Genomic DNA, 24,414 nt, shown 5'->3' on the forward strand with positions numbered 1-24,414 from the left:
GTCACCGGTTGGACTCGATGACCTCAGAGGTCTTTTCCAACCTAATCTATTCTGTGTGATTCTGCGACAGCTCCGTACTCCCGCAGGCATCTCCCCCCGCCGCAGCGGCAGTGGTTCCTCCCGTGCCGCCGGGGCGCGCTCCCGCCGCGCGCGCTCCCGCCACTTCCGCCGCCGGGTGAGAGGTCGCGCCGTGGCCGCCGCCGCCCCCGCGCCCCCGTTTCCGGGGCTGCCCCGCGCCCGGGACATGGAGCGGCACTGACGGAGCCGCCGCCGCCCCCTCCCTCCCCCGCCCGCGAGCCGCCCCCACCCCCGCCCGGCACGGGGAGGTCGCCGCGCCCCGCGGTGAGTGAGGAGGGGAGCGGGGGATGGCGGGGAGCGGGGTCCCGCCCCGGTACGGGTAGGGCTGGGTGGGGCCCACGCCTGTGCGGGGCGGCTGGGCCGGGCGGGGAGCGTTTGCCCGCTCCGTGGGCCGCATTCCCGCTGCCCTGGGCTGGGGGTGCCCGAGGGGCCGGGGGGAGGTGTTTGCCCCCCTCCGTGGGCTGTTTTTCCCCCAGGGGTGGGGGCGGCCTCCCCTCGCCCCGGGGGGCGTTTGCTCGCCCGGGTTCGCCGCCAGGCCTGGCCCTCGGGGTCGTTTGCAGTTCATTCCCCCCATATGCTGCCCATGGATGGGGCGATGGGGGGCACCCCCTGCCCTTGGAAGGGGGTCCCGTCTCCCCCCAGCAGCCGCTGCTCTGCCCAGGCGGGTGAGGGGCTGCTCGCTCCTCTTCTTCCACGGCAAAGAGCCGTCTGCAGCGGTCAGGGAGATGGGGGCCACGGGATGCTCCGTCCCCGGGGATTCCCCCTCTCCTGCTGTCCCAAATCCCGGCCTTTCCTTTGCACCAAGGGCAGAGCTCCCGGCAAGAGCTGCAGAGGGACACGGGCTGCTGGCAGCCTTTGCCAGAGCTCATCCCTCTCGGGAGAAATCCCCACAGGTTCATCCCCCTCTCAGTTGCTTTAATTTTTGGAGATCTTAAAGCTCCCGGCCACGACAGGGACATGTTGTAAGGGCTCCTGTAGGTGACTGTGTTCCTGTGTTCCATTGGCTCTTCCCGAATGATTCACCCTGGTTCCTGATCTCTTTTGTCTATTTTGCTCAGGTTCTTTTTTTTTTTCCCTGGTCCAAGATTTTACTGTTTCTTCCCTCTGTGAAATGCGTGATCTGGGCTGGGTGCAATGAGGGTTAAGATGTTCCTCAGAATCATTAAAATCACAGAACAGCCGGGCCTGGCAGGACCTTGGGAAGTCTCTGGTCCAACCCCCTGCTTAAGGCAGGCTCAGCTGGGAGATCAGACCAGGTTACTCAGCATTCCTGAGCATCGCTCCTGCTGCCCTTCATGCCTGCATCAAAAACTGCCCTGAAATTACTGGCTGCTGCTGCTTCCTCTCTCTCTGCTCTCCTCTGCAGCTGAGGAGTTTCTTTGTGATGCTTTGTCTCCCGGTCCCCTCTGAGTGTGGTTTTGGTGGAGAAATGGCTGTTGGGGGAGAGCAGGAGCCTCGATAAAAGGCAGTGATGGGTCTGGAGTGTGTCTGTGACTCAGAGCTAAAGACCTTTGTACTTGGGGAGAGAGGATGACAGTGAAGCACCTTCCTGTGCTCCTGGTGTGGGGAGTCGGGGTTCCTCGTGGCAGCAGGGCTGAGGCACAGGGAAGCAGCAGTCAGGCTTGGAAGATAAATGTGTTTTTTATGTCCCAGGTGGGACTGTTACCCTCTGGCTGGCTCCTTATGGTGTGTCCTTTGTTTGACTCTTCCCTCTAAGTGTATGGACCAGGCCTCTGTTTTGTCAGTTTTTAGTACCTGATACTTGCAAGAATTTCAAGATTTTGGGAAGGGGGTGACAGAAAGGTTCAGTACTCAAGATTCTCGGATTTTAAGAAGAATTTTCTGGGAGAGAAAGAGGCACACCACAGAGTTCAGTGAGCCTCATTGTTCAGGTGAAGAAGTCTCTCAGATTTCTCAGGGCTGTTCAAATCCAGCCTGTGATGACAGAACAGATTTGGACCAAGGAATGAAACCCAAGGATTTATTTGTGCCTCCCCGCTCAGCTGGAGATGTGACCTATGGAAGATGCTTTTAGCCAGCACTTGTATGAAATCTCCTTTCTCCCCTCTTCCTCCCCAGTTTCCTGTCCTGCCCAGCTCTCTGAGTAGTTAATGCAGAAGATAAAGAGGGTTCGTCTGGAAAACGAGACTGCAGGAAGTTGGAGAAGGTACGTCCAGGTCCCTCCGGGGCCTCTGTGTGCTGTGGGACAGAGCAGCAATCACCTCTGGAGCTGGGACAGAGCAGCAATCACCTCTGCAGCAAGTGAGGGTTCTGAGAAATCCCAGCTGTACAGTCCTGCCCGGGGAGCTCTGTGTCAGGATCTGTGAATCAGGAAGTGACTCAGGACAATAACTTGTTTCACTCACTTCCAGTTTCGAGCTCTACAGTTTTTTCCTGGTGCTGATTTCCCACCTGTGCTCATTGTCCTCTCCAGACTAACACCTTCCCCCAAAGGAGGGCTTGGTAGCTCCCCCACCTCACCTGGCAGGGCACAAATGGCATTAAAAGAGCCCCAAGGGGCAGCTCCATGTTCTGGGGAGTGGAGAGAGCAGTGTTCCTGCAACAGCTCTGAGTCATCTCAGTCTCTGCCTCAGCGTGGGGCAGAAGGGACAGGGCTTCTCCAGCAAGATGGAAATCTTGGATGTGCTATTGCTGCCTGTCTTAAGGTAGTTAATAACTGGTGTCTTGATCCAACTCATGTTTGAGTAATGTAATCCCAAAATCTACTCTGAGATAAGTTACTTCTTGTACTTGTTTACTTACGTATGTGTTGTTGCCAAATACTGGCTGCGTCTTTTTCCAGAGGTGGCTGTAGTGACAGAGGCAGAAATCTGAGTTTCTTTGTACTCTGTATCATGCCAGGACCTAGGTTTTAGGGGTTTTTTTTCCCTTCTAGTGGGAAGTATCTCTGCCCATGGCAGGAGTTTGGAATTAGATGATTTTTAAGGTCATTTCCAGTTCAAACCATTCTGTGATTTTGTGAGATTCCACCAGGCTCCAGCTGTGCCAGTGGCAATTCCCAGCTCTCTCACCTCACTTTGTGTGGTGGCTGCTTTGCTTGTCCTGCTTCCCCACTCCATTCTAGAGTCCAAATCACCAGGATGAGAACAGTACGAAGCTTAGAGCTGTGCTGTTCACATCATAAAGTCATGGCAGTACAGTTTGGAAGGGGCTCCAGACTCCAGTTCAGCTGGGGACAGGTACCAGTATCCCATTTGTGGACTGGTTTTAAAGGTTACATTTCCCCTGGTGAGGAGCCAGCCTGGCTGGGTGAGATGGATTCGTCAGCTGGGTGAGAGTAACCCGAGGGGCCAGGCTTTGTGAGCCAAAGCCAGAGTATTTAATTGGCTGAGTTGACCTGCAGTGGGATGGGGTTGGGAGAACTGCACTCAGTTTATGGATTTTCATGGTCTTCCTGTCACTTGTTCCTGACAGGCAACACTTCTGCCTTCAGCTGTGGTTTTAGCTGCTGCAGTGGAGACCCTGGATACAGGCAGAGGCCACAGACACACTCACAGTCTTAGAACATCCCATCATGTTCGCTTTTGTGGTTTCACTTGGACTTCCTGGCTGCCTTTGATTGGAAAATACTCCTCTTTATCCATTTTCAAGCTGTGGATTCACTGCTGGGCAGTAGGCACCAGGAGTATCTACAGAGTTATTTTGGGAGCTTGTTCTTGTGTTACTATTGGCACATTTTGTACAATTTAGGGACTTAGGAGTCTGAGGAGATGTTACATTTTCAGCCCTTGTACAAGGCTGATTCTGTCTCCTTGGAGCAAAATTCTCTAAGCTAATTTTGTCCAGTAAACTGAAGTTCTTCTGAAATTCTCTGTAACATTCTTTCAGGTACCTCCAAAACCACTCAAATGTCCTCTTGGAGGGACATCCTGCTTCTCAAGTGGGGTGTCAGAAACTGGTTTCCCTAGTCCTCAGCTCATTCCTGCTTTGCAGTGGATGACATCACTGACCTTGGGCAAGTCTGTGGGCCCACCTCACGTCAAATTAACATTTGTGTTAATGCGGAGGTGGTTCTTGTCCTCTCCTTCCACACCTGCTCGCTTGGAAATCTCTGAGGAATGTGTGCTGCGTTTCTCAGGATACAGCCAGGGTCTGGTCCTGCTGCCTGCTCTCTCTTAGCTAAGCAGCTGCACTTTTCCTTCCTGTTTTCCCATCTCTCTTACTTCATTCCTGGCCTCAGTATCTCCTCAGGTGAGTTGCTGTGCTTGGGTTTGAACCTCTCTCCCCAAGCGATTTTCCTTTGGGATAGGAAGGGGATTCCTCTTCTGTGGTCTCACGGGGCAGGAGTTTATGTGCCTTTATGATAGGTCATAGCTTTGATGACATATCTATCCAAATTCCTGGAGTGGTTTTCCTTTGAGTCAAGCTGCTTGTTGTCTGCACAAGAATCTGCTGCTTGTGCTTCCTTTAACAGCTTATTCCTAGAGCCAGTCCTGGGAGAGGGAGTTTTCTGAGGTCAATATCTTCATTTACAGGATTCAATATGTTTAAAATGTAATCCTTGAGTGCAGAGAATCCTAGGATCTGTAGTTCAAGGAGCACCTGCTTGATTTTAAGGCTTAATTCTCTCCCTCTACTCCTCCCTCAGTTTTTTGCCCAGTTCTGAAGGGGAAGCGAGGATGACTGCAGTGGACACGCTCTCGGACAGCTCCGAAGTGGTTGAGATGGAAGATGTGCCTTCCCAATTCCAGGTGCAAAAGCATTCTTGGGATGGGCTGCGTGACATTATTCACAGCAGCAGGAAGTACTCGGGCATGATAGTGAACAAAGCTCCCCATGATTTCCAGTTTGTCCGGAAAACAGAGGAGTCCAGCCCGCACTCTCACCGCCTCTATTACCTGGGTAAGCCTCCGTGCCAGCATCTGGGGGGAGCGTGGGGCTCTTCCAAACTCAACAGGCAAGGGAAGGCATGGGAGGGATCTCCCTTTACAGGATGGGAGATTGGGTAATGTGGCTCAAGGCTTGCAGGATCTTCCACAAAGCCTGGGGCTCGCCAGTCCCAGACAGGCTTCGCACACAGGGCTTCCGCTGTGGCAAGGGGAAGTGTTGGCCACCCAGCACTTCTGTGTCCCTTGTCACACAGGGGATGGGGAAGTTCAAGGGATGTTCCTCACGCTCAGGACTGTCTTGTGCCTCTGTAGCTAGGGAGAAATGGGATTTACTTGCTTCAGTAACCAGACTGACTTTCCAAGAAATTTGCTGTGAGTAATGTCTAATTATATGTTGCAACATATTAATGGCAGGATGGTGGTGTCTCCTGCTTTATTAAGTGTCGTGAAGGTAGGAAGGATTGCTTTCAAGAGCAGGGACGAAAATTGAGGTGGGAATGAGCTGTTCCTGGCATTTGCATGGAAATATCCCTCTCCTTCAGTGGGACTGAAAGCAGAATTCCGTGTTGTAGAGGTCCCTCGTTACAGTTGGAGCCACAATGTAATTAGTGACAGAGTTGTTGGATTTTAGTAACTGGATAATTTTGTGGCTGGTAACATGGGAAGCTTTATAGACTATAAAGAGTTTGTTGTGCTTTGGGGCATGAGCTGATCGTTACTGGGCCAGTAAAAATTGCCTGATGTGCAACTCTGTGCAGTGACTGCTGCCCTGAAGTGACCTTGCTGTTCTTCCTTCTTTTTCCAGGTTTTGAGTGTAGGTCACTGTAGGATGCTGGATTTGAGGGACTGATTTGTTTTGTCATTAAGCAGCTCCTGTGTGCCAGTGACTTGATTTGTGTAGTTCTCATAAATTCTTGGGACACAAGTGCTGCTCTGAAGGGCAGTATCCAGAGCTGGCATATTTTTCTTGTCAAGTCTGAGCAGTGAGGGTTGATTTAAAGCTTGACTGTATTTCCAGTTCACTTTGATACTGGTTTTTGATCTAGATGATTAAAGAACTAAGTGGCTAATTTTAAATTTTTTTAATGTTCTGTTGTATGAAATGGCAACCAAACCAGCTACTGGGTGGTTGGTGTTCTGCCAGGGTGTGACTGTTCCAGGAGCCAGAACCAGGAACTGAGGATACACAAGTGCCTTTTCAGTGTTTCCTTCCTTAAGGAATTGTACAGGGCTTAGAGCTCAGTTAAGATCAGTATCAGCCAGGTAATCCCAGAGTACCTCTTCTCATATGTCCCCAATAAAGGGTAAATGCTGATTTAAGTGCTGATTTTTTTTGCCATAATAATGGACACTCCCAGGGATGGGGCAGCCACATCTTCTCTGGGCAACCTGTAAGTTCACAAGTGTTTAACTCAGTTTGCTGTTACTGCCCCAGCACTAAATAACATTTTTAAGTGTTTAAATTAAACTGAGGAGTAGATGGAGACTCCTGATGAACTTTGCTGTAGAGTTGAATACTTCACTTGGAAGCAAAGCAAACTGTCTTTTGGGGAGGAAGGCAGTATTTTCCTTGTAAATGCCAATTGATTCTAGTCAGCCTGAGGTCACTGGAGAAAGTTCTAACATAAGGGGAAGGAAAGTCCAGGTCACAGTTGCCTGGGTGTCAGATACGTGTGCCCAGAGTCATTTGTTCCTCTCTGCAGTTTTTCCTGTTTGGCCATCTTCAATCATTCCTGGGCCATCCCCACAGAGTTTTATGTTGTATCGTAGCAGATGCTGCTTATGTTAAACACCACATGCTCAGCACTTTGGTGTTCCTGTATCTCTGAGGATTAGATCCTCACATATCACTCTGCTTACCGAGCACTTATTAATATTTCAGTTTTAATTTGAAGTAACTGTACTGCTGGGTCAGCCAGCTCAGAAATCTCTCTGTTCTGCCCAGAACATGTGCAGAGTAGGCAGTATCAGGGCACATATCCCTGTGTGAATTTCTGATCCAGGGAGTCTCTATAGCATAAGTAGAGGGCAAGTTCATGGTCTTTGTTTTTGTGGAAGCTGTCAAAATCACGTGTCAGGATATTTGATGGTTGTTTTGGAAGTTGGATGAAGGCCAGGAGCTTATTTGATAACCACAGTCAAAGGCTTATGTAAAATGACAAGGTCTTTTGACTGTAGGATACTGTTTCACATTTGAATGGGCTCTCTGGAGCTTCCAAGCTTTTCCTTCCCCCCTTGCAAGCTGCTGCCTTGGCCTGAATGAGGTCCCTGTAGCAAATTTCTGGATGAGAAATGTGGAGAGTAATGTTGAGTCACCCATTCAGGGAGTGGTGCTTTTAGAGTGGATCTGGGGCACGGAGGACAGGCACAGAGGGGAAAGTTGGACCTGATACGTTCTGGAGAGGTGAGTTAGTGTTAAATCTTGCTTAGGAAAAATTCCAAACAAATGAGTATCTAAGTGCTTTAGATGTTATTCTGGGATTGATCTGGGAGCTGCTTGGGAAGGAATGTGGATAAAGGCCTCTGGGCAGCCCCAGCCCCTCTGTTTCCAGACTCCTGTTTGAATTTGCTCGTGGGCCTCCTGGCTAACTCATCTTAAGTAGGGTGATGCTTTTGTCCTTCTAATAGGAATGCCATACGGTAGCAGAGAGAATTCCCTTCTTTACTCAGAGATTCCCAAAAAGGTACGGAAGGAGGCCTTGCTGCTCTTGTCCTGGAAACAGATGCTGGATCACTTTCAGGTGAGTCAGAGTGGGAAGAGCCTGGGTTGCCAGTGCTTGGGGAAACTGGGTGATGCTGTGGGGCTGCTGCGGTGGGGACACCTGTGTGGTGTCTGTCATCTTTCCTGCTTTTAAAAAGTTGGGAAAGTTGAGTTTAAATTGCTGCTTCTGCCTTACACTGTTGTGAGTAAACCAGAACAGGAGGGAATTTTCCCCTCCCTGGTTTCAGTACCTTCATGTCCTTTGTCACTGACAGCATTGGAGGGTGTTGGTCTTTTCTCCCCTACTTAAAAAGTTCCTGGTGGAACAGAATTTCTGTCTTGACCCCATTTGGGCTGCGAGTTCTCTCCAGGGTAATTCAAGATCCCGGAAGAACTTTTGTTTGCAGTGTCTGACATGGAAACTGTTTGTGAAGGCTGCAGATAACGTCATTAAGTTAATTGGTTACATCTATCTGCATAAACAGAGCAAGTGCAGCTGTTCTCAGTTCATGCTAAAGTGCCAACTGCAGAACTGAGAGATTCACAGCTCAGCCCTCCTGCAGAGGGAAGTTTGGGGGGGTGTGGTGGGTTAGGCCTCCTGGACCCCACAGCTGTAGCCTGGAGTACAGGAACTGGGGACCCTGACACTGCTGCCTGTTTGAGCTGGGGTGTTGTGACAGGCTCAGAGCACTCCTGTGACCATTCCTCTCCTTGCAGATCCTTTCAGATATTCCTTTCCTTCAATTCTAGGCAACCCCTCACCATGGGATGTATTCCAGAGAGGAGGAGCTCTTGAGGGAGCGCAAGAGACTGGGTGTCTTTGGGATAACATCTTACGATTTCCACAGTGAGAGCGGCCTGTTCCTCTTCCAGGCCAGCAACAGCCTCTTCCACTGTCGAGATGGGGGCAAGAATGGCTTCATGGTGAGTCTGGCGGGACTTGGTGGATATCACCTCAAAGGGCCTTGATGGTTTGGAGTGGAGATGGCTGCACATGGAATCCCAGGCTGGATGGAGTTGGAAGGGACCTTAAAGCCCATCCCAGTGCCACCCCTGCCATGGGCAGGGACACCTCCCACTGTCCCAGGTTGCTCCAAGCCCCATCCAACCTGGCCTTGGACACTTCCAGGGATGGGGCAGCCACACCTTCTCTGAGCACCCTGTGCTCACACCAAGTCACCTCCCCCCCCTCACAGGAGGTTCTCCTGGAGCCCTTTTAGGCCCTGGGAGGGGCTCTAAGGTCTCCTCAGATCCTTCTCTTCTCTGGTGAACACCCCCAGCTCTCCCAGCCTGACTGCAGAGCAGAGAGGCTCCAGCCCTTAGAGCATCTCCGTGGCTCCTCTGAACCTGCTCTAGCAGGTCCACATCTTCCACATCTTCATCTGTTTGGTTATGGTGGTTTCTCTTGTGTCCTGTCAGGGCCACATTTGCCATCATCCCGTGGGCTGTGCTGTATCTCTGATTTAGGCTTTTTCCCTGCAGAGCTGGGAGCTGATGTGGCACCCAGCTCCGTGTGTGTCTCTTGCCGTAGGTGTCTCCAATGAAGCCTCTGGAGATCAAGACTCAGTGCACGGGGCCACGGATGGATCCCAAAATCTGCCCTGCTGACCCAGCCTTCTTCTCCTTCATTAACAACAACGACCTGTGGGTGGCAAACATCGAGACGGGCGAGGAGAGGCGGATGACATACTGCCATAAAGGTAGCGGGGCTTCTTCCAGCTCCAGAAGGGAATTCCTGCTGAGGAATCTGGCCTGCAACACCCACACTCCTGGCTTATTTCTTACAAGTGCATTTGTCTTTTGGGTCAGCATTTTCCAAGGAGATGGAAATGCAAAATGCAAATGCTGTCTCATCTTTGTTCCTGTCCAGGCTTATCCAATGTTCTGGATGACCCCAAGTCTGCTGGTGTAGCCACTTTTGTCATTCAGGAGGAGTTTGATCGGTTCACGGGCTATTGGTGGTGTCCCACAGCTTCCACAGAAGGTCAGTCACTGTTCTGCTCATGAAATCCTGGCGTTGTGACTGCTGCCTTCCTGCTAGGAATGACACTCTGAGCATGATTTTCCTTTGGCCTGGGTTTGGGTTGTTTCTGGGGAGATCACCTGAAAGAACAAAGCACTGAGGGGATTATAACTGTGGAGTGTTCGCAGGTGGTCACTAAGAGCTGGGGCTGTACAGGTGTTCCCTCTGCACCAGTGCTCCAGGCAGTCCAGGGACAGCAGGAAATGTTGTTGCAAACATTCCTGCTCTCTGTCCCAGGTTCAGAGGATTTGAAAACACTGCGGATCTTGTATGAGGAAGTGGATGAGTCAGAGGTGGAGATAATTCATGTTCCTTCACCTGCCTTAGAGGAGAGAAAAACAGATTCCTATCGGTACCCCAGGACAGGTGAGTGAAACGTGGGGCTGCTGAGGCAGCTCTGGACTCCAGCTGGAATCAGCAGTGGAACTGAGGCTATGAACTTTGCATCACTCATCTGGGCACTTACTAAGATGTAGAAACTGGTTGTAAATGTTGAGACCTAATTGACTCTCCGATCCCAAAATGTGCTGCAAGAAAGGCTGAACTTTAAATCCCAGCCCTAAATGAAAGGATTGCTGAGGAAGTGGAATATATCCGGTGGTATATTGTGGAATACATTCTGAATCCCATCTTGCCTCTCCCCCTGGGAACATGCACAGCCAACTAGGGAAGGCAAAGCAAACTGTTCCCATTCCCAGAATGACTCTGGTGTTTGCTTACATACATATTTGATATTTTTAAATTCACACAGAGCCATTTCAGTAGGACCAGGGGCAGTTCTCCTTTAGAAGCTGTATTTTGTGTAACCACAGAATGTTCAACTTGATTGTCTTGGTGTTTTTTCAATTCTTCTCTGCAGGCAGCAAAAACCCCAAGATTACATTAAAACTGGCAGAATTTAAAACAGACAGCAAGGGTAAGGTAAGTGGTAACTCAGAAGGGGACATTGCACAGGAGGGTTTTTTTGAAGCTCCCGAGAATTAAAACAAGGTCACAGAGAAATCCTAAATAGTGTTAGTCTGGGTTTTTTTGTTCTCTTGTAATACCTGGTTCTCTAATGTGTTTATCCAAGAAACAGAAAGACTTGAAAATGCTGAAAAGAATCATTCTGGTGGAGATTCAGCTGGGAATGTGGAGGGAAGGGGGAAGTGGGGTTAGCCTGGTACACCATGGCAGAGACAGGAGGGCTGGAGCCAGGTCTAATCTGGGGCTTCAGTCCCTGCCTGTGTCCTTTCCCGTGGCTGAATGCCAAAATCATTTTGCTTTGAAGCCTGTTTTTCCCTTCTCTTCCTGCTCTTTGTAGCAAGGCTTGCTTCTCCTGGCCTGACCCTTACTGATGCCAGTAGCTAAACTTCCTTGTTGTCGCATCTCCCTGAGCTTCCCTGGGAGGAGGTGAGGAGCTCTGGTGCTCTGATTTGATGTCAGACCTTGGTTTTGCTGCAGATTGTGTGTGCTCAGGACAAAGAGCTGGTGCAACCCTTTGCTGCCTTGTTTCCCACTGTGGAGTACATTGCCCGTGCTGGATGGACCCGGGATGGCAAATAGTGAGTCCATTTTCCTCCCAAAATAAATTTCCCAAGGGCTCCTCTGGCTGCAGACCCTCCACATGCTTGTGTTGTGTTCATGACCTGTTTTAAAGCCCTGAGTGCCAAAACTGGCACATGAATATTTGGCTTCCTCAGTGCTGTAGCATCCTAAAAGTAGGAATGAAGCAGGGCAGAGTGACAGGCTGTGGGGTTTGTCCCAACCACAGAGTTAAATGACATTGATACATTAAGTGGACAGTCCTGGGGAATTCTTTGGAGCTGAAGGTGTTTAACATAGGTGCAGTGTGCTTCCTGCTGAAAATGGGGGTGTTCTGTAGGCAGTTTTGTCTTTGTTCATTGCCACAGTTAGTGATCAAAGCCTGAATCCCAGGACAGGGGCAGGATCTGTGCTGCCACATCCTCCCTGCCGCGTGTCCAAGGGGAAGGATTGCTCTGGGGCTGGCCATGGCTCCAAATGGGATACCCAGTCTTGCCTGAAGAGTTACAGAATTCACCCCAATCTGACTGAAATTTTAAAGTTCTTAATTTTTCCCCCTCCCAAGCTTGCTTGGCTTAACTGGTGTGTGTGCAGATCAAGTTAGGGTGACTTGGCTGTCTTTGAAGGTGGCATTCTGTAACTCGTCATTAATTTTCTGCTCTGGAAGGGAAATTTAGAGAGCTTTGCAGCAGGTAATCCTGGAGGTGATTGTGATGTTCTGCACCAGAGCTTATCTAAATGTGCTGAATATCTCAGTTCCTGAAATCCTGCGGCGCTGGGGGAGAGCTGGCTCTTTTCAAACCTGTCTTGGATGACGAAGCTTCCCTGGATGCACTCGCAGGCCTTGGGGTGGCCGTGCTTTGCCATCTGTCATGCTGAGAGCCTGCAGTGCAGCACCACTTCCAGGGACTCTCCTTGGAGAGAAGCAGGGCTGGGGCTGAAGCGACTCCTTCCCCTGGCACTCGTGTTGGGTCTGTGCCTCTCTGTCAGAGCGCGAGGAGGAGGCTGCAGACGGAGCTCTTGGAGGGTGATCACTTGAGCTGGAGGAGAGCTGGAGCACAAACAGTTGTGCTTCCTGATGGAGGGATGTCCAAGGAGGAGTTCCATTCTGGAGACAGGGCTCTGTTAGCAGTGCTCCCTTGGAACAGGCGCTGGCAAATCTGTCAGACATCTCGTCTGAGCGATACCCCTGTGAAATACCAGAGCTGTCTGGCAGTACGTGTGTGTTGGCACAGCTTCCAGGGGATTAGAAAGCAGCAGTGATGAGAAAAGCTTTGCATTCAGATGCCCAAATCCTTTCTGCCAGCGGGGGGAAGAAAGGGATGCATGTTCTGGGTGTTGGAAAGGAACCTCTATTCTGTGGTACTGACATTCACCTCCGACTTCTTTCCCCAGTGCCTGGGCTATGTTCCTAGACAGACCTCAGCAGCGGCTCCAGCTAGTCCTTTTGCCTCCAGCACTCTTTATTCCAGTCCCAGAAAATGAGGAGCAGCGTGCTGAATTTGCCAAAACTGTGCCAGAAAATGTCCAGCCATTTGTGATCTATGAAGAAACCACTGATGTGTGGATAAATGTAAGAGGCTCAGGGCTGGGAGAACACAGGCTGCCCCTTCCTCCCCTCAGTTAACCATTCTCATGTTGATGGGTGTCCAGTTTAGTCCTTGCTCCAGCAGCTTTGCTACTCAGTAGCCCCAAATTTGGTGTTAAATCAGGGGTTTGATAAAACAAATCACTCACAGGTTTCTCATCTTGTGTGACAGGTTCATGACATCTTCTATCCTTTCATCCAGCCGGAGGGGGAGGAGGAAGAGCTCTGCTTTATCCGAGCCAACGAGTGCAAAACGGGGTTCTGTCACCTGTACAGGGTGACAGCAATCCTGAAGCCAGGCAGCCACGACTGGGTGCAGCCCTGTGTCCACAGTGAGGGTAAGGGCTGCAGCCCTGGGAGCTCCCCCTCTCGTTGGCCTGTGTTGTCCTTTTTGGAGGGCAGTCATTTATTCTCATGGCTTTTCTTGCAGATGATTTCAAATGTCCCATCAAGGAGGAGATTGCCCTGACTGGTGGGGAATGGGAGGTGCTGGCGAGGCACGGATCCAAGGTAGGGGTTATTTTTATTCTCTTGCAGTGTCTCAGCTCTGCATTGTCTGCCCCCAGTCCTGGCCTGAGTCCTCCCTTACGCCTGGGACCTGCTAGAACTGCTTAAGTTTCATTTTGTTGCTGTTTTTATTGCTGCCTGTGCTTTCCCCAGAAGTGCTGTAGGCCAGTGCACATGGATCTGATTGCCTTCTTAATCAGACTTCGGATTGCTCCTTAGGTAAATCCCAGGAGTGGGTCAGGCTATAAAAAAGGACACAAGTCTGAGGTTTAAGAGCAACAAAGAACCATTTTGTGGAGAAGCTGGGGACTGCTGCCTTTGCTGAGGCATTTTAACTCCAATGAGTTCTTGCAATGTGGAAATGTGTCCTGGCACTCGGAGTGAACTCTTGGTCTCCAGCTGATCCCTCAGCAGAGCCTTTAGGAAGAAGGCAGCCGGGGAATATAAAGCAATTTAGAATATGGAAAAGCTGTATCTGTTGTCGCTTGCAGAACAGCCAGAAATGAATTTTTATTAATCTTGTAGAAACCTAGTTTCATTTTTGCTTCAGGAATTAACTCTGAGTCTGATCTTTAACACTCCCAGGTGATTTCTGTCAAAATAAAGACCTTGTCTGTTCATTTCCAATTAATCTGGATTTTCACTTCTCGCTTTTTAAAAGAACAACAGCTCCAAGCTTTTGGTTTCTGCTGCTCTTCCTCAATCTGCAATTAACCTGCTGTCCCTCCCCATGTGGATTCTCACTGTACATGCTGTTGATTTTGGCCACAGCTCTTCCCTGCATGTGTTATGGCTAAAATTGTGTTAGCAGCAATTATTTTGATGCATTTGTTGCTCCACAGGGCTCTGCCTGGTTTTCCTGGCCAATTGGGTTAGATATGTTTTTCCCTTTGCTGTTCACAGGGGTCTTCAAACTGTGGGTTAGCCAGAAATAGCATTTGGAAACCGTAAGGTGGAAAAACAGTTCAGTTACTGTCGCTGGATCAATGCAGGATTTAAAAGCTGTCGCCTCTGTTCCTGCCTGACTGTGTGGTTTTTAGAAACAGCTTTATCTGGACAGTAAAAAACCTATTTTAATGTGTCTTAAAGTTTGGTGCTGAGAGTGTTAGACCTGTCCTCCCACAAATGGGAATTCATTACCATGGTGGCTGGAAAAAAGGTACCTGTACCCTCTAACCCAGCCATGCTTTGGCTGTGGCCAGGTGAGGGTCAGAAACAAGGGACAGGAGCAGAGGAAACAGCCTCACATTGCACCAGGGCGGGGTTTAGGTTGGAGATGGGGGAAATGGCTTCACTGGAAGGGTGGTCAGGCACTGGGACAGGCTGGCCAGGGCAGTGGGGAGGAGTCACCACCCCTGGAAGTGTTCAGAAAGGTGTGGATGTGGCACATGGGGACATGGGTTAGTGGTGAGCACAGTGCTGCTGGGTTAATGGTTGATTTTGGACAGATTTTCCAATGATTCCATGGTTCTGTAAGATGCCATATAAGCACAGAATCCTCCTTGCTAAGAGGATGGCTTCCTCTTAACCTGCAGGGAGCAAAGCCCAACTTTTTATGCCCATTAATAAGCAAATGCTTTGAGTCTTTAACAAAAAGGCTGAGGGACTGTTCTTTGTCGCTGCATTGTGTTGTCTGCAGTTCTCCAAGTGCTGTGTGTGTTCTCTGGCCCCTCAACCCCCTGCCCTGAGCATCCCATCATGGTCTGCATGTGTTCTGAGCTGGCTCTGCCCAGGGACAGACACATTGGGCTGGCAGAGGGGCAGAGCTTGTCCCTGTCTGTCCCTGAGCCCTCTCTCCCGGCACAGATCTGGGTCAATGAGGCCACCAAGCTGGTGTATTTCCAAGGCACAAAGGACACCCCGCTGGAGCACCACCTCTACGTGGTCAGCTACGAGGCTCCAGGGGAGATCATGCGACTCACCACTCCAGGCTTCTCCCACAGCTGCTCCATGAGCCAGGTTTGTTGTTTCTTGGATTCCCATCTCCTGACTGACAGGGATCCTAACTGGGAGTGGCAATGACTCGTGGCCAGTAACGAGTCCTGAGTGCTGCTTGAGGTGTGGGAGCTTTTCTGTGGGAAATGCAGGATCTCGTTCCCTAACTCTCCTGTCTCCCCTGCCAGAACTTTGACATGTTCATCAGCCACTACAGCAGTGTGAGCACTCCTCCCTGTGTGCACATCTACAAGCTCAGCGGCCCCGATGATGACCCACTCCACAAGCAGCCCAAGTTTTGGGCCAGCATGATGGAGGCAGCCAGTAAGTCCTGGGGAATGTGCCAGTGGGGCCTTTCAGTGGTAACACTCCCAGCAGTAGCCAAGAGTGATGGGGAGGAAGTGGTCTGAGTACCTTTGCTCTGAGGGAAGATGAATGATGTTATCTTGTGGGGGAGATACTTGTCATGGTCAGCTTGCCCAGGAAATGCTCTGTGGGCTTTTGAGGTGTTTCACACCTTGAGCAAAAATTGTGCTCAGGGATGTACAGAGTTTACACATGGACAAGGATGTGGTTTTAGCGCGGAGTCGCCACACAGTTTGGGTGAGAAGGGACGTTGAAGTTCGTCTTGTTTCCGTGCCCTGCCATGGGCAGGGACATCTTCCTGGGGCAGGTTGCACCAAGCCCCGTCCAACCTGGCCTTGAACACTTCCAGGGGGTTTTTTATTCATGGTTCGTCTGAAGAAGGAAGGAATGAGTCCCTGGAATGCAGTGGCTGCTCCGTTCTGCACTGCAGGTTTTAAAGGTTTAGGTACAGCTCACAGCAGCTGAATCCCTACTGCAAACACTTTCTGCCATCCCTCTTCTTACTCTCTCCCACGCTGCTGTTGTGGCACGTGTGCCTTGTTGGAGAACTCCCAGCTGGTGAGGTTTTCCTGTGGAATCCCTTCCCTGTGCAGACAGGTGGAGGCTGTGTTTCCCAGGGAGAGGCTTTGCTAAGCCTTGGTGTGGTTTGATGTTGAAGGAGCCCTGACCAGGGTCAGGTTTGGACAGAGGAGCTGGTTCAGGGGGTGGGAGGCAGAGCCTGCTCAGTCCCTCAGTGCTGTGTGTGACCCTCCTGCTGCAGGCTGTCCCCCAGACTACGTCCCCCCGGAGATCTTCCACTTCCACACCCAGTCGGACGTGGAGCTCTACGGAATGGTCTACAAACCTCACGATGTCCAGCCTGGCAAGAAGCATCCCACGGTGCTCTTTGTGTATGGAGGCCCTCAGGTAATAACCCAGGTGAACTGCTGGGGTCAGGGCTGGGGCTGCTGCCCAGGGCACAGCTCTGTCAGTCATGCATCAGGACTTGCACTTTGGGTAGCAGTGAACACTGTCGTGGAATCATGGAGTGGTTTGGGTTGGAGTGACCTTAAAGCCCATCCAGTTCCACCCCTTCCATGGGCAGGGACACCTTCCACTGTCCCAGGTTACTCAGAGATCCAGCCTGGCCTTGAATACCTTGAAGCAGCCACAGCTTCTCTGGGCAACTGTGCCAGGGCCTCGCCACCATTACAGCAAAAAGCTTCTTCCTAATAATCTAATCTAAACCTACTCTTTTAGTTTGTCCCTCTGTTTGACCTCTGCTTCAAACCTCAGATGACTTTTCCAGCATGTGGTTTGATTTCCATGGCTCTGGTAGCTCGATGAGTGGCTGCTGTCCAGCTCACGATCCTCCACTGGCACAGGAAGGCACTGGAAGGCAGCTGCCCAGCTCTGAAACTCTTCCTCCTTCCTTGTGCAGGTGCAGCTGGTGAACAACTCCTTCAAAGGTATCAAGTACCTGCGGCTGAACACGTTGGCATCCCTGGGCTACGCTGTGGTGGTGATTGATGGAAGGGGATCGTGCCAGCGAGGCCTCAAATTTGAAGGGGCCCTGAAAAACCAAATGGTAACATCCTCCTTGTGCTGGGGAATCTCTGGTCATTTGTCCTTCCTAAGGGTGGTGGCTGCTCGTTTCCTGTGTCACCATTGCCCATTCCTGCCTCAAGTTTCTAAATTTATCAAGTCCACTAACATGAGCCTCCCTGTTGCCTTTTAGGGTCAGGTGGAGATAGAGGACCAGGTGGAAGGTTTACATTATGTAGCAGAAAAATACGGGTTCATCGACTTGAGCCGGGTCGCCATCCACGGCTGGTCCTACGGGGGCTTTCTGTCCCTCATGGGGCTCATCTGTAAACCCAACGTCTTCAAGGTGAGCCTGCACGTGGGACTGGCACCTTTAGGACACTTGGCTCTCGCAGCTTCTGTCCCTCTTGGCAGCTGGAGTTGGCGTTTTGCCTTGTTTGTGGTGGACAGGTGGAAATGTCCCCCTGTCCTGCCTGCCTGGAGCTCCTGGCTCCAATCCTGTGTCCTGCTGCAGCTCATCCCTGGCTGGGGCTGGAGGAGGATGGCTCTGGGACGGGCTGCTTCCCAGTGGAGGGCTGGGTCTGCCATACAGGGAGATGTTGATGTGCTATTCCCAGCCCAAGTCCCAGCAGAGTTTCTGGATCGTTCACAAGTCCTCCTTGCAAAGGGGAGGCCTTTAGTGCTGATGTGCAGGGATTTGCCCCATTGTGACCACAAGAGGAACAGCAGGAGGAGGAATCTGGGTTGTGTGTGGGATTGCTGAGGGGGAATCCTGATCTGAGTGACAGAACAGCCCAGAGCCTGCTTCTTCCTGCCTCTCCTGGGAAACGGGGAACACTTGTGCTGTTGAGCAGGCGATAATGGAGGCTGTGTGCTGGCACCCCTCTGTTTGACAGATCGCTATAGCAGGTGCCCCTGTCACCGTGTGGATGGCCTACGACACCGGCTACACCGAGCGCTACATGGACGTCCCCGAGAACAACCAGCAGGGCTACGAGGCTGGCTCGGTGGCACTGCACGTGGAAAAGCTTCCCAACGAGTGAGTACCTGCCCCAGAGCTGCTCCTGCGCCTGCTCGGTGCCACCTCTGCTCAATCCCAAAGGAATTCAGGGGTTCTGGTCCACTTTGACTCGGCAGCAGCTGGGCCATGGCACCCCCAGCCCCTCTGCCAGGGAGGGCTCGAGGCCCACGGCCATGGCCTGGCACTGCTCTTGCTTGGGTTTGGCTTGTCCAGCTCTTTGCTCAGACCCTCTGCAGAGCTTTTATCTGGTATCTCGTCGTGTTTTCCATCTGGTTTCTCACCCTGTTTCTCTCCTTATCTCCACCCCATGTCCAGGCCAAATCGTTTGCTGATCCTCCATGGCTTTTTGGATGAAAATGTGCACTTTTTTCACACCAACTTCCTGGTGTCGCAGCTAATCCGAGCTGGAAAACCTTACCAGCTGCAGGTAGGAGGGATGGGAGTGGGGTGGGAAGGTCCCATAAATCTGGAGAAAGCTCCCTGCTGTGTGTTCTGGGGACGGGAGGAGATGGAGGCAGATATCCCACATCCTGTCATGATGCTGGTGACAGTGAACACCTCGCTGGACTCGGACAGGAGGCCGGGAGGTGGCACTGTGGCTGTTCCATGGCTGGCAGATGTGGCATGTGCAGGCAGGGCTGCTGCCCTGGGGCCTGGAACTTTCCTTCTCCATGAGCTGTTCTGTCCCACTTGGCAGAGGTGGCTGCAGTGAGGGAGGGGTTGTGCTCCAGACCTTCCCTGGCACCCTCTTTGTCCACGTGGAGACTGGATGGAGGGAACAGGGCTGAGGGGAGGGAGGTCTGTCCCTGCTGAGTGACCGATGCCCCGTGTCTGCCCCGGCACAGATCTACCCCAACGAGAGACACAGTATTCGGTGCCCTGAGTCAGGAGAGCACTACGAAATCACGCTGCTGCACTTTCTACAAGAATACCTCTGAGAGCACGAGCCTCTGCAAACTGGACACTGACAGCTCACCTGCCCCGTGCCCTCCCGTTCCCCAGCAGCGTCCAACCCAGAGCACAAGGGGCTGAGTGCCCACGTCGGGCTGGGGATCCCCCCAGGCCAGGGGGAAAAGCTGGAGGGCACCTTTCCTTTGGACAGTGCCACCTTCTCTCACTTTCCAAGCTGGAGGTCTGCCCCTGCTCGGCTGCTCATCCTCCTCCTCTCCTCCAGCCTGGCTGTTCAATGCTTTTTTTGCTGCTACTCCCTCTCTCCTGGGAATCAATGGACAGTGGTCTGTGTCCCGAGGCTGAGGTTTGTGTCCATCTCTCTCTCTCCCCAATCCTTTTCCCCTTCCACTGCACCTGTGCAGTTCCCAAACTCTTACCTGCAAGAACTCAGTGCCTGTGTTGGAAACGGAAGAGCCGAATCAGAAGCTGCCTTAAGCCAGGAGTGGGAGGGAAGAGACAACTACCTACTGCTCACCTGGGGAGCTGGTCTGTGTCCTGGCCCTGCTGCCACACTGGAGCCCTGGGAAGGGAAGAGAGCTCTACAGAAGCATGCAACACTAGTCTTTTTTTTTTATATATATTTTCCAGTTTAAATTTGCAGAGCAGATGGAGGAAGTGGCCGGGGCCAGTAACGGCGTCCTCTGATCCTTCCTCTCATGGCCGCTCTCACACAGAGTTGTGCCAACAGGTAGCACTGGCAACTGGCTACAGCCAGAGCCTCTCTCCAGCGCACACAGCAGCATTTGGGTTTTTGCAACACAAGATGGATGATATTTATGCAAATCCTCCCTCCCTCCGTTCTCTGTGCCGCCTCCCAACCCCCCTCTCCTTCCCCGAGCTTTCCGATGTGCACTGAAATTGGCTGTGCTTCAGTTCTCTGCGGGTCAGTGACTGGTCCCCTTGCCCGTCTCTCCTGGTTTTTATTTACCTGGGCAACAGGAACTGCAGTTCTGGGGAGGGGGGATTGAGCAATCACACCTCAGGGGAGCACATGCCCCCCTCAAGCCAAGGGTTCTGCCAGGGGCAAAACGAAAACACAAACAAAACCCACCCAAATGAACCACGTTGACTTGCCCTGGAGTATTTTAAGTGCGTATTATGAAAAGAAAATATTTTTATGGATTCTTATTCTTTTATAATTATGAGTGTAAGATGTAGCGACTCATTAAAATATTGGAAAGAGACGTGGTGGCTGCTTTGGGGGGCGGGAGGAAACGGCAGCTGCTGCCACAGCCAGAGCGGCTCTGCTGAAAGCCAAGTGCTCTGTTCTTTCTGTGCCGAGCAGTGGAGAGAATATTAAATCCCTGATGTTCCTCGGGGGAAGCATGATCCAAGCAGTTGAAGGTTGGGAATCCTGGACTGTGTTCTTGGCTTGGCGTGACCTTGAGCGAGTCAGCACCAGCCTGGGGTGGGCACCTCCCTCCCTCCGATGGGATTCGGGGGTGCAGCTGCTCTGCTCCCGCTCTGGGACACACAGAGCTGCTTTTGCAGAGCTGGGCCTGCCGCTGCTCGCCCTCCCAGCTCAAAGCTTCCCAAGCCTGGCCTTGCTTTGCCTTCCTCCGTGGGAGCCGGTGTTAATGAACGCGCTGTTCGTGCCCCGAAGGTGCTGCTGGAGGCTTGTTCCAAATGCAAAGCTTCTTCCAGCTGGAGCGTTTGGGTTCCTGGGGACAGCTGGGAGCAGATTTCCCCCCCCCCCTTCTTGTCCCTGTGCCCAAATAATTTCCAATTATTGCAGTTGTGGTTTAGCTGCTACAAAGCACCTCGGGTGCGAGTTTTGAGGTCGGAGGTGTGGAAGGAGGGACCAGGGTGGAGGAAGTTGCACCTCTCTGAGATGGGTCTATAAGAGCACCCTGCAGCCAGCAAAGCTGCTGCCTCTGTCCCTGCTGCCCTCACAGCTGGGTGGGTGCTGCTGGATGGTAAGAAGCTTTATTTTTGCAGGATTTGTTTCTTTTCAGGCTTAATTTAAACTGCTTTTTCCTGTCCCCAAAAAGCCGAGTGTTTCTTAAAATGTCTTAAAACGCTCTTTTCTAGAAGAGTTTGCAAATCCGTTGGCTCCTCTGATCCCCCAGCTTGCTGCAGGATTGTTTGGCACCCTAAAAAGGGGTTGGTTGTCTTCTTTTGGGGATTGAGAATCCCGAGAGGAATTAGCTGGGAAATCGCCTCCCGCGGGCCGGAGCTGTTCCATATGGAACAGGCTCTGTAGGGGATTGAAATACAAATGATGTGGGAGGCCCCCACCCCACTGTCCCGCGGGAAAGGTGATGGGAATGGGGAGCAGGGCGTCTCTGGGTGGAGGATTTGCAGCTGGAGGATGAAGCTGAGCTAATTTCCTGAGTGAGTGGCAATGACAGAGGAAGCAGCAGGTGCTGGGCAAACCAGGCAAAAACGACTCTTCCTCAAGAATTTGGGACTTGAGTGTGGCTTGGGAGGCATTTCTCTCCCAAAAACCCACCCTGTGGGGCTTTATTTTTAGGTGGATGGGGTGGAGGGAGAACAGATGTTCTTGAGGGCTTATTTTTGAAACAAAACCACTCCTCCAGCTACAAAATTAGCTCAGAAAAGTCACTCCTTGCCCTGAAAGATGCTCGAATGGAAAACTTCCCGGCATCTCCATTCCCAAAGTGGGTGGGATAAAGGTGCAGTGACAGCTCTGGGTCTGGGAAAGCCACGTCAGTGGAAACTCTGGGTGCTTGGGGGTCTCAGGCATTTGATCTCTGCACCCCCAGAATAACTGGAGCAGCTCAGAAATCCCAGGGTCCCCAAAGGAGGAGTGGGGTGTCCGAGGAAGGCACAGGGCTGGGCTGGGCTCTGTGTGTCTGTGCTGGCCAAAAGAAAGGATGTAAATTGATCTTGGAGAATCCTCACGGAGGGAGTTTGGTGAAATCACAGGCATCCCAGCTCCGTGTGGGGAGAGAGGGAAGGCTTCAGGCATGGCCTCTGCTGAGAAACCTCCTCTCCCTGGTTCCCCCTCCAGCCCCTCTCGGAGCTGGTGCAGATTTCTGTGCCTCCCCCTCTCCTCAAATCCAGATTTTTCCTGCTCCCAGCCCCTGGCCCGGCCTCAGCCCAGAGCCCCCTGACCCTGCTCTCGCTGTCCCCAGCCGGGTGCCATGGCCCTGACCCTGGGGCTGCTGCTGGCCCTGCTGGGCTGCGCCGCGGCGCCGGATCCTGCCCTGGAGGAGGCCTGGGAAGGGTGGAAGAGTCTCTATGCCAAGGAATATCCAGGGGTAGGTCCTGCTCCCCACAGCCCTCCCAACACGTGCTGGGTCCTGCTCCAGGGGGTCTTGTCCATGTGCGCCCACCCCACCCTGTCCCCCCTTGATCCAGGGGGCCATTCCTGATCCTTCTGATCCTCTGGCAGGAGGCCGAGGCCACCCGCAGGGAGATCTGGGAGCAGAACCTGCGCCACATCCAGCAGCACAACCAGGAGGAGTCGCAGGGGAAGCACAGCTACCGCCTGGCCATGAACCACTTTGGGGACCTGGTACCTGCTGCCACCTTCCCTGGGGACCCTCAGAGCACCCAGAGCTTGATCCAGGGGATCAGGGACATCTTGATGCTCACAGGGCTTGATCCAGGGAGTGCCAGCTCCCAGCCCACTCCTGGGGCTGGGCTGCTTCCTGGAGGTTGGGGGTACCCTTGGCATCACACGAGTTTTCCCTTGGTGACCTGCAGACGAACCAGGAGTTTAATGAGCTCATGAGTGGCTACATCCCGGCAAAGAGGGAGGAGCCAGCACCACTATTCCGAGCCCCGGCAGCCCTGAAGGCCCCAGCAAAGGTGGACTGGAGGGCCAAGGGCTACGTGACACTCGTGAAATCCCAGGTGGGCACGGGGTGGGAGCCCAGCCAGGGCTGGGGGATCTGGGCAGCAGAACTCAGCAGCAGCAGCAGCAGCTGCAGCTCTGAGCTGCTCCCAGAGTCCTGGCTGCTGATTCTGTAGCTGAGAGCAGCACCAGAGGCTCAGAGCATCCCTCTGGTGGGCCTGGGGGCGAGGCCGTGACCCCCTGCTGCCCCCACCTCCCCCAGGGCGACTGCGGGTCCTGCTGGGCGTTCAGTGCCACGGGGGCCCTGGAGGGGCTCATGTTCAGGCGGACGGGCAAGTTGGTGGCGCTGAGCGAGCAGAACCTCATCGACTGCACCCAGAAGCTGGGCAACAAGGGCTGCAGAGGCGGCCACATGAAGTCGGCCTTCCAGTACGTGCGGAACAACGGCGGCCTCAACTCGGAGCGTTCCTACCCCTACCAGGGCACTGTAAGGGACAGCAGGTGACCCCGGGATGTGCCACAGCACTGCTGGTGTCCCAGCCCTGGTGACACTTTCCCTCTCCCAGGACAACTCCAGCTGCCGATACAACCCCCGCGACAAGGCCGCCATCTGCTCCGGCTTCGGGATGGTGCCCCAGGGCAACGAGGTGGCCCTGAAGCACGCAGTGGCAATCAATGGCCCTGTGTCAGTGGCAGTGGACGCCAGTAGCCGGAATTTCCAATTCTACAGCTCAGGTACTGTCTCCTTTTGGTGGGTAAGCTGAGGCAGGGCCACCTCGCTGCAGGCCTGGGCTGCTGAGCCCTTGTTGAGCCCCTTGCCCAGGGCACCCAGCCGCAGGCAATCGGTAGCACCACCTGGAAATGGGGCCAGGGCCAGCCCCCAGCTCACCCTAGCTCTGCTCCCCCCAGGCATCTTCACTTGCCCATTTGGCCAGCAGAACGTGAACCACGCCATGCTGCTCGTGGGCTACGACACGGCCTCAGTGGGCAAGTACAAAGTGAGCTACTGGATCCTAAAGAACAGGTGAGGGCTGAGGGGGTTCCCCCGAACCTGCTGCCCCCCTGGTCCCCATCCTCATGGATGTGCTCATGGAGGTGCTGCTCCTGTCTCTGCCTGCAGCTGGTCGGAGTGCTGGGGCGCGAAGGGCTACATGTTCCTGCTGAAGGACACCAGAAACCAGTGCGGGGTGGCCAGCGATGCCAGCTACCCGCTGCCCTGAGCCAGGACAGCTCTCCCTCCCTCCCACCCCGCCTGCAAATCCACAGCTGCTTCCTTCTGGAAACGGGCTTTTGTTCCTGTGCAGCAAGAAGCAATTAAAAGTGCCATGTTAATTGGCTGGTGCAGCCAGGTCCTTGTCATAGAACCGTGGCATCGCGGAAGGGGCTGGGTCGGATGGGACCTTAAAGCCCATCTTGTTCCCGGACACTTTTCAGGCTGCTCCAACCCCATCCAGCCTGGATGCTCCCTCTCGCCGTGCTCAGCATTCTCCAGGCCTTCCCTCCCGGCTCGGCCATCCCGCTCTCCTTTGTCCCCGAGGTCCCCGCAGCCCCTTGTCCTCATGGTCGCCTGTCCCAATGGCACC

General features: G+C 52.9%; 2 protein-coding genes across 6 annotated transcripts; both read left to right on the top strand.

The window, feature by feature from the left end:
• Positions 1-272: 272 nt before the first annotated feature.
• DPP9 (dipeptidyl peptidase 9) lies at positions 273-20,252 on the top strand. 3 transcript variants are annotated; one of them, XM_042024365.1, is made up of 21 exons: positions 273-342; positions 2,158-2,245; positions 4,688-4,941; positions 7,557-7,669; positions 8,380-8,553; positions 9,161-9,329; positions 9,500-9,613; positions 9,890-10,018; positions 10,512-10,573; positions 11,096-11,196; positions 12,572-12,749; positions 12,937-13,102; positions 13,195-13,274; positions 15,078-15,230; positions 15,395-15,530; positions 16,333-16,478; positions 16,993-17,139; positions 17,290-17,442; positions 17,993-18,135; positions 18,433-18,544; positions 18,963-20,252. In XM_042024365.1, exons 2-21 carry the CDS (start codon positions 2,190-2,192, stop codon positions 19,053-19,055), a joined length of 2,679 nt encoding a protein of 892 aa, XP_041880299.1. In that variant the 5' UTR covers positions 273-342; positions 2,158-2,189; the 3' UTR covers positions 19,056-20,252. The 3 variants fall into 3 exon arrangements, with proteins under 3 accessions (XP_041880299.1, XP_041880302.1, XP_041880301.1); XM_042024368.1 differs by lacking the exon at positions 2,158-2,245 and having other exon boundaries at positions 318-342; XM_042024367.1 differs by lacking the exons at positions 273-342; positions 2,158-2,245 and adding an exon at positions 4,158-4,290.
• A 79-nt stretch (positions 20,253-20,331) lies between these two features.
• LOC121662796 (procathepsin L-like) lies at positions 20,332-24,179 on the top strand. 3 transcript variants are annotated; one of them, XM_042024371.1, is made up of 8 exons: positions 20,332-20,984; positions 22,113-22,292; positions 22,427-22,549; positions 22,741-22,890; positions 23,094-23,318; positions 23,398-23,566; positions 23,741-23,855; positions 23,952-24,179. In XM_042024371.1, the coding sequence occupies exons 2-8, from the start codon at positions 22,176-22,178 to the stop codon at positions 24,049-24,051; spliced, it is 999 nt and encodes a 332-aa protein (XP_041880305.1). In that variant the 5' UTR covers positions 20,332-20,984; positions 22,113-22,175; the 3' UTR covers positions 24,052-24,179. The 3 variants fall into 3 exon arrangements, with proteins under 3 accessions (XP_041880305.1, XP_041880304.1, XP_041880306.1); XM_042024370.1 differs by having other exon boundaries at positions 22,167-22,292; XM_042024372.1 differs by lacking the exon at positions 20,332-20,984 and having other exon boundaries at positions 21,048-22,292.
• The last annotated feature ends 235 nt before the right edge of the window (positions 24,180-24,414 follow it).

Source organism: Corvus kubaryi, unplaced genomic scaffold (assembly GCF_017639235.1).
Source record: "Corvus kubaryi isolate FWS band 111438036 unplaced genomic scaffold, C.kubaryi_AGA036_p1.0 37262, whole genome shotgun sequence".
Taxonomy (NCBI): Eukaryota; Metazoa; Chordata; class Aves; order Passeriformes; family Corvidae; genus Corvus; species Corvus kubaryi.

Excerpts from the sequence above, each read along its gene's own strand:
- DPP9 (XM_042024365.1), top strand. The coding sequence starts at position 2,190 with ATGCAGAAGATAAAGAGGGTTCGTCTGGAAAACGAGACTGCAGGAAGT. Across the intron at positions 15,231-15,394 it reads ACAGCTGCTCCATGAGCCAG|AACTTTGACATGTTCATCAG; the intron begins GTTTGTTGTTTC and ends CTCCCCTGCCAG. Across the intron at positions 17,443-17,992 it reads GTAAACCCAACGTCTTCAAG|ATCGCTATAGCAGGTGCCCC; the intron begins GTGAGCCTGCAC and ends TCTGTTTGACAG.
- LOC121662796 (XM_042024370.1), top strand. Across the intron at positions 22,550-22,740 it reads TGAACCACTTTGGGGACCTG|ACGAACCAGGAGTTTAATGA; the intron begins GTACCTGCTGCC and ends GGTGACCTGCAG. Across the intron at positions 23,567-23,740 it reads TTTCCAATTCTACAGCTCAG|GCATCTTCACTTGCCCATTT; the intron begins GTACTGTCTCCT and ends TGCTCCCCCCAG.